The sequence below is a fragment of the Alexandromys fortis genome, unplaced genomic scaffold (genome assembly GCF_014885135.2).
Source record: "Alexandromys fortis isolate MF-2015 unplaced genomic scaffold, M_Fortis_MF-2015_v1.1 scaffold_152, whole genome shotgun sequence".
Taxonomy (NCBI): Eukaryota; Metazoa; Chordata; class Mammalia; order Rodentia; family Cricetidae; genus Alexandromys; species Alexandromys fortis.
In genome coordinates, this window is record NW_026068045.1 from 3600832 (window position 1) to 3609427 (window position 8596).

At 46.2% G+C, this 8596-nt stretch overlaps 1 protein-coding gene across 3 annotated transcripts in view; it reads right to left on the reverse strand.

Annotated features, from left to right (window-relative positions):
- The window catches only part of Ints3 (integrator complex subunit 3), a 51528-nt gene that overhangs the window by 39958 nt on the left and 2974 nt on the right, over positions 1 to 8596 (reverse strand). For 2 of the 3 annotated variants that reach the window (XM_050118764.1, XM_050118765.1), the window contains exon 2: positions 1945 to 2028. In XM_050118764.1, coding sequence (XP_049974721.1) covers positions 1945 to 2028 — 84 coding nt within the window. Of the gene's footprint in view, positions 1 to 1944; positions 2029 to 7936; positions 8183 to 8596 lie in introns of those variants that run through there. The other variant, XM_050118766.1, reaches the window with a different exon arrangement.

Below are 8596 nucleotides of genomic sequence, written 5' to 3' on the forward strand. Positions count from 1 at the left end.
AAAAAAAAAAGTATTTTTTTCAGTTAACATACAAAGCAATAGGATTTACTACAGCATCTTCACACATATTTCACTACTTAAATTTTCACATATATAACACCATATATACATAAGGTAATATGTGCGTTATACATACATACATAAGGAAATATGTGTGTTATACAAACATACAGAAGGTAATATGTGTGTTATACATGTTTGTGTTATATGCATATGTTCAAGGAGGCCCGAGGTAGATGTTGGGTATTTTTCTCACTCAATCTCTACCTGTAGCTTCTGAAATAAGGTTTCTCACTAAATATGAAGCTCACAGATTTGGCTACGCTGGCCAGCCAATGAGCTTGAGGAATCCAGCTGTACCCACCACACCTCATTTCCAGGCTACTGTTACATGTATGTGTTGCCACTCTTTTTAGCGATAACCAAGGACCCAAGCTCAGACTGCCATGCTTGACTGAGCCATCAACCTACCCACATGACCTAAATTCTTTTTCATTAATTAATTAATTTCTGTGGTATGTGTGTGCACACACAATGTCACAGCATGCCCATGGAGGTCCAGGACAACTTGGAGGAGGTGGCTCTCAGGGACTGGACTCAGGCAGTGAAACCTGGAGACAGATACCCTGATCTTTGTAAGCAACCTTGTATATCGCTGCTATATAAATTCCTCACATGTGCTAGTTAAAATTATTTTAACTGCACAGATTTACAAAGAGGAAAAAGATAAAACACATGTAAGAAGGATTTGTAGGCCAGGTGGTGGTAGTGCACGGCTTTAATCCCGGCACTTGGGAGGCAGAGGCAAGAGGATCTCTGAGTTCGAGGCTAGCCTGGTTTACTCAGTGAGTTCCAGGACAGCCAAAGATTTGCAAAGAAATTATAAGGCAAGCATTTCTTTCATTTAAAAACTTGTGTGTGTGCGCGCTCGTGTTGCGCGCACACATACATGACGAAGCATACAGAGGTCAGAGGAAGATTTGCTAGTGTGACCTCTCACCTTCTACCATGTGGGCCCCAGGGAACAAACACGCTGTCACACTTGAAGCAGGAATCACTATCTGCTGAACCATATTGTTGGTCCCATGAGTCAGTATTTTTTTTTAAATCTTGAAAAAATTTCTGCCAGGTGTAGTGGCATATGCCTTTTTGTTTTCAGAAACAGGGTTTCTCTGTGTATCCCTCTCTGTCCTGGAACTCGCTCTATAGACCAGGCTGGCCTCAAACTCAAAGATCAGTCTGCCTCTGCCTTCCAAATGTTGGGATTAAAGGAGTGCACCACCACTGCCTGGCGCTCGCTTTCTCTCTCTCTCTCTCTCTCTCTCTCTCTCTCTCTCTCTCTCCCTCCCTCCCTCCCTCCCTCTCCCTCTCCCTCTCCCTCTCCCTCTCCCTCTCTCTCTCTCTTTGGTTTGGCACATGCCTTTAATGCCAGTACTTGAGAAACAGACATAGGCAGATCTCTCTACGTTCAGCCAGCACAATCTACACATCAAGTTCCAGGTGAGCCAGGGCTGAGACCAAGTCTAAATAAATAAAAGTTTACAAATTGTCAAAGAAAATCAGAGGACTATTCTTGAGCGCCAATCCTCTCTCGCCATCCTGTAGAATCCAGAAATGAGAACTCAAGACTGTTGGGGATGCGTGCAAAGCCCTAGACCGACTGAGCCACCTGGTCAAACACTGAGTTGTTATATAAGTCAGGCATGATAGCATAAGCTGTGATCACGTACTTGGGAGGCTGAGGCAGGACCCTGAGTATGATGGCTGGCCTGATCTCAGAAAAAAAGGCTCCAAGAAATAAACTATCCTAGTGGGAGAGTAAAACCTCACTTAAGGAACCAAGATATGAATTCAGTCCCTTAAGTCCTGGCCACCATCTTTCCTCCTTCCGGTCTGCATCTCAGAGCTTCCCCAAGCAGAACGGATTAAGGACATGGTACTCACATAAGCGTTGAGGGCATCGTTGGCTTCTCGCTCAGACACACCAGTCGTCATCGACGTCACAATACTCATACACCTTTCCAACCTCTGTGGGGAGGGATGGGAACAAGTGGGGAGTGCGTTATAACACAGCCTAAGAAGTACTTCTCACCCAAAACATTTTAACACTTCGAGCTTGATCATTCTTCTGCTATTGCTTAAAAAAGAAACACGCTGCATGTCACGTCGAATGGCCACTAACAACTGTGAGAACAGCAGCATTAACAGCCAACTCTGGCCAGCACTACCACCACCGCCTACTACAGCTAGTGGACAACACCTCCAGGAAGGACAAAGTCATAAAAATAACAATGCCGACTTTCACAGGAAAATAGCACAAGGAGGACAGCCTGGAGGACGTCACCAAAGGCACAGTGAGGCAAACTGACACCGTTTGCCTCTAAGACTAGGAAAGTCAGGTAAGTGGTGTTGGCTGTAGTCCCAGGTAACTAGGAGGCTGGGAGGGGAGGATTACTTGAGCCCAGGCGTTAAGAACAACCTAGTAACACAGTATGGTCATCGCGTCTGTCCAAAAATAAATGAACAAACATGAAAGTGCACACCTGTAATCTGGGTACTCAAGAAGGCAGGGGGATTTTGAGTTCAAGGTCAGCCTGGGCTGCATAGCAAAATTTTGTATAATTTTTCTTTAAATTTTAAATATAAAGTTACCAAAAACCTAAGACTCGTAACAGTCAAACATAAGGTATGGGACTTGTTTTCATTTCTGAACTGAGCAAGCCAACTTTATAAAAAGAATTTAAAACATAATCAAAGGTTGTGCATGCTCTTAGTTTCAGCATTTGGGAGGCAGAGGCAAGTGAATCTCTCTGAGTTCAGGGTTAAGTAAAGAAACCCTATCTCCAGGGGCTGGAGAGATGGCTCAGTGGTTAAGAACACTGGCTGCTCTTCCAAAGGTCCTGAGTTCAATTCCCAGCACCCACATGGTGGCTCACAACCATCTGTAATAAGATCTGGAACCCTCCTCTGGCATGCAGGCATACATGGAGACAGAATGTTGTACACATAATAAATAAATAAAATCTTAAAAAAAAAAAAGAAACCCTAACACCAAAAAAAAGAAAAAGAAAGAAAGAAAGAAAGAAAGAAAGAAAGAAAGAAAGAAAGAAGAAAGAAAGGGGAAAAAGGCCGGGCGGTGGTGGTGCACGCCTTTAATCCCAGCACTCGGGAGGCAGAGGCAGGCGAATCGTTCGATGCCAGCCTGGTCTACAAGAGCTAGTTCCAGGACAGGCACCAAAAACTACAGAGAAACCCTGTCTCGAAAAAAATCCAAAAAAAAAAAAAAGGGGGGGGGGAAAGTATATAAATAAAAAAGGAAAAGGAACAAAAGGAAAAATTTAAGGCTGTAGCTCAGCAGTGAGACTAACATGTGAGCACCTGTGAGGGAGCTGGGTGTGGTGATGACACCAGTTAGCCCAGCACTCAGGACAAAAGCAGGAGGACTGCCAGCTGGACCACCAAAGTGAGACTGTGTAGGAAAAGAAACAGTAACAACAATGTAGGAACAAAACACTGAGTTGGTACAGCAATGCCTGGGGGATCATCCTTCAGGCAAGAGCATCAGGAATGCAAGGTCATTTTTTGCTACAAAGCATTCAAGACAGCCTGAGTTATGTGAGACCCCATCTCACAACATCAAAAGAAACAAAAACTTAAAACAACAACAAAACCCTAAAGGGCCAGGCAGTGATGACACACACCTTTAATCCCAACACTTGGGAGGCAGAGGCAGGCAGATCTCTGAGTTCAACTGGTTTACAAAGCAAGTTCCAGCACAGCCAGAGCTTTTACTAAGAGCAACACTCTTGAAAAACCAAACAAAGGAACCCAAAACAACCTGAACATACTTGAGACTTTGGGCTCCAGCCCTTAAGCTGCAAAGAAAAAGCACTGCAGTAATAATGACGACGATCCTGCTGGCCACGTTCTGAGGCTATGACAAACACCACGAGAAAGGTGAAGAGAAAAGACAGAGGTTATCTGTGTCCACCCTGGTAAGAGCCCAAAGTGATGGGACTGAAGAGCTGGCTCAGCAGTTTAGCAATCTGGCTGCTTTTGTTGAGGACGCAGGTTCAGTTCCCTGCACAGACACAGTGTAGACAGCCATGAAGGCAAAACACTCATACGCATAAAATAAAAAAAAATCTTAAGTTCCAGAATAGCTCGGTCTACAAAGTGAGAGCCTGTCTCAAAAACAACTATTAATAAACCTTTTTTGTTGCTTTTGGTTTTTTTCTTACAGGGTTTCTTTGTGCAGTCCTGGCTGTCCTGGAACTCACAATTTAGACAAGACTGACCTTGAACTCAGAGATCCACTCATTCTGCTTCCTGAGAGCTGGGATTAACAGCGTTCCCAACCTTGTCCAGCAATAATAGTAAATCTTGGAAAAGAGTTTAAGGTAACAAAGGGTAGACTTGTGTTCTGATGGGTCCAAACCTAAGACTGCCTGGGTGTGACATCAGCCACTCTGACAGCAGGCCTAGCTTCAAATCAGGACAGACCAGCAGGTTCAGCCTTAATAAACAGCAAGGACATACGTGTGAAAAGGGACTGTGTGGTCACATGGAAGCCGACCCATGAGCTCTGGGAGCCATTATCACCCAATTTTGCTCCTGTATAAGAAAAGTGTGGGAGGAAAACCTGAGGCTTGGCTTCCTCTCTTATCAAACCTTGTCTCTGTATACGAAAGACAGTCACCAGGGACTGGAGACCAACCTAGCCAATGGTTAAGTCTTGCTGGCACCCTGTCTCCAGCCTAGGTTAACTGCAGCTTCAGAGTGAAGGGAGATGGTGAGCAGCAGCAACCTAAAGCTCCACACACTGCTCGTATCAAATATAGACACATCTTTGTTGAATCACCAAAGGGAAGCCAAGCAGCAGCCTAGCAACAGAAGCCACTGGGAAGTGAGTATGAACGGAACTGGTCCTTGCTAGCCAGGCCGAGGCTCACCTTGGCTGAGCCTCTGTAAACCCTGGTTTTATGGGGGGGGGGGGGGGGGAACAAAGCAAACAAAAGCCCAGAGATAACGGCTGTATCATGAAGTTGCACCACGCACACGGTCTCAGTTAATTAGAATCTGTGCTATTTGTGAAGCTCAGCAATTGCACAAATCTAACCTTGAAGACCTGGCTCCAAACTCCTGCCATTTCTTTAAGATTTAAATTCCACTTATTTACTTGTATGTGGGGGGTGTGCGTGTGGGCACAGTGTGTAGGCCAGAGGTCAGCTCATGGGAGTCAGTAATCTTCCACCATGGGGGGGGGTCCACAGCAAGTAACTTTTACTCCACAGTCAGCCATCTTGCTAGCCCCTGCCACTACTTCTCATGTTATGTCCTTAAAGGTTCCTGAAAACCAAATCCTCTGCCACAGGACATGGATAATTTCCCAACTCGTGAAAGGCTTATTTTGCAGTTAAGAGAACAGAAGGATCACCAGGTGGTGTGGTGCATGCTTTTATCCTAGTACTCGGGAGGCAGAGGCAGGTAGATCTCAAAGAGTTTGAGGCCAGAGCGAGTCTCAGGACTGCCAGGGTTAAAAGAGAAACACTATCTTGAAAAAAAGAAAACAAAACAGAGTGCATGAGAACATAGCAAAGAGAAGGGAGGAGGGAGGAGGCGTAATGGATCCAAAACCAAGAGTCTGCAAATCCCACTCCAAGGCCCTACGCACTGGCTAAGTGTCTTGGTGTGGTTTAACATTCACGAGGCTTTGGGTTGAGCAAAGTTTCTCTAGGCTCCTCCCCGTGTTCTAAGCTCTGAGCAGAGGTCTGACTACAGGACACTGCCCAGTCAAGAAAAGTGGCCTCTTGAAACAGGGAGGCCCTATGAAGGCTGTAGGAAGTGGAGTCCAGAATTTGAATGGGTGGACACATTCATTTTAAGACAAGAGGTTCAGAAGAAAACTTTTATCTAAAACTGCTCCTGGTGGTACATTATCTGTAACCTCATCAGAAGTTCAAAGACAGCCTGTTTAAAACAAACCAAAGACAAATAAGCAAACGAAAAGAAATAACCAGGAATCATTCGGAATGACAAAAGGACTCTCTCCTCAGCTGGGTGTGGTGGTGAGCACCTTTAATTCCAGCCACTGGGAGGCAGAGGCAGGCTGATCAGTGAGTCTGAGGCCAGCCTGGTCTACTGAGCAAGTTTCAGCAACAGCCAGGGCTATGTAGAGAAACCCTGTCGCAAAAACAAAACAAAAAAGGACCACTCTCCTCAAAGGCCACAGGAAACCAGATGTATAATTGGGTAACAGTATCCTTTCCCCGTAGTCTCTGAAGGTCCTCAGAAAAGATGAAATCACACACACAGCTGCCAGCAATTGCTGGCAGGATGGCTCTGTTCAGAATAAGCTCTCTATGACAGCACCTCAGAGAGCTGAGTAAATATTTATCATCTCCAGGATCTCTGGAACTCATTCTTCTCCTACTGAAACCACCTGACAACAGCAGTGGATGGCACGGGGAAGGCAGGGGAGCCTTCCAGCTTCTCAGTAGACACCTGAAGCGGGAGGCAGGAGTTAGAGATGCACGCACCCCATTTCCCTCTCCTGGGCCTGGTAAGAGGAGACACTCTGCTAAGCGTACAGTGCACGGCTCCCTTATAGAAAGTGAGTAGCCTAGAAACACTCTTTCTGCTGTCTTCAGGAAAGGAAAATGTGATCCCACCTGCACAATTTCTAAGAACCCACATCAACAAGAAGGGACTGAACATGCTGGGTTCCTAGTACAGCCAGCCTTTGCTACTGGTGTACACAGAGAGGACAGACTCCGGTATCCTCCCAGGGACCTGAGACAAATGCCCTACAGAGTCCAAGGAATGACCTATATTCTACATTCAAGGATATGTAAAATGATGATTTAAGGGAGAAAAAAATTTAAAATGACTCAAAGGTCAGCCCGTGGAGATTTCTCAGAGAGGCTGAGTTATCTCTCGGAGTAAACATGGTGGGGACACACCTCTATTTTGCCAAACATAATTCTGAGACCTATCTTAAAGATATTCTGATTTCTCTGGGCCACAGCTCCTGCTCTTGGCCTGCCTTCCCTGGCAAAGGAAGAGCCAGGACTGGGAAGCCTCATGAGACCAGGAACTACACGTCCTGAACTCCTCCAACCTCTGCCACTATTTTTATCTCCCTCCCTCCCAAACTAGGATGGGGATGGGAAAGAAGACTTCAGTCTTCAAAGGGAGGAACAGGGCCAACGAGAAGAAAGGATACAGCAAACACTCCCAGGAGAGCAGAGTCACAGTCCTGCCCAGGATGGTCCTGAGTGAGTCCCACTGCAGACTGTGAGTGGCCTTTGCTAATCACGACCAACTATGCCCACGCCTTCACCACCCTCATCTCTTTTTTCAGGACTTCTGGTGGCGTGATACTTTGTCTTTGGATGATAAACTTCTAGGTGGCACACCTTATGTGTCCTCCTCCCATTTTCCTATCAGACTCAGCACACTTTAAGCACAGAGTCAAAAAGCTGACCCATTTTCCTGGGCCACTGGTAGGCCTATGATGGAAAATAACCAAGTCAGAATGAGCAGAGGTCAGTTGGTCAACAGAAGGTGTTGATAACTTCTGTGTGCAAAGATCTGTGGGGAGGCACAGAGGAAGAAGAGGCCAGCAAGCCTGGCCCTCAGACACGATGGCCTAGAAGGGATAACAGAACCACACCCATGGAGGGGGTGCTAGTGTAGCAAGACTTGCTGGAAACTAAGACGCAAAGGACAAAGGGCAAAGAAAATGTGGACAGGGAGCCTGAGACACACTGGAGGCATCCACACCATGAAAGAGATCAGAAAGGAGAAAACAAACCCTCCCATTTCTCCCCAACAAACTAAAAGTTCGTTCTAAGTAAGTGAGAACGAACATAAAGGCTTCCTTGCTCATGATCCCCCAGCCAGATCACCTACTGCCCAGAAAAAGAATCTGTACCTGCGTCCTGTAGGAGTAAGGATGGGAATCAACAGACTCTCATCCAACCTTGCTCTGGTGGAGGGATCAACGGTGGCCAGTCACCTTCTGACTTCTCCCCTCCTACAGCTCCATCGCTAACACACCATGCTCTTGACAGTCAAACTGGTGATAAGTTCCAGACCTACCCAGGCGATGGTGGCACACGCCTTTAATCACAGCACTTGGGAGGCAGACGCAGGCAGATCTCTGAGTTTGAGGCCAGCCTGGTCTACAGAGTGAGTTCTTGGACAGCTAGGACTACACAGAGAAACCCTGTCTCCAAAACCCAACCCTCCCTCCAAAAAAATTATCTCAAAAAATAATACAGGGCTGGGGAGAGGCTCAGCAGATAAAGAGGCTTGCTGTGCGAGCCTAGAAAGCTGAATTCAATCCTGTAACCAAGTCTGTAAACAGTGGAGGGAGAGAACCAACTCCATAAAGATATCCTCTGACCTGTGCACACATTTCAGCATGCATACTCCCCACACACATCATACACACTTACACACACACACACACCACACACAACATACACACTTCCCCACACACACCACACACTTTCACACACCACACACATCATACACACTTCCACACACTTTCCACACACACACCATACACTCCCCACACACACCACACACT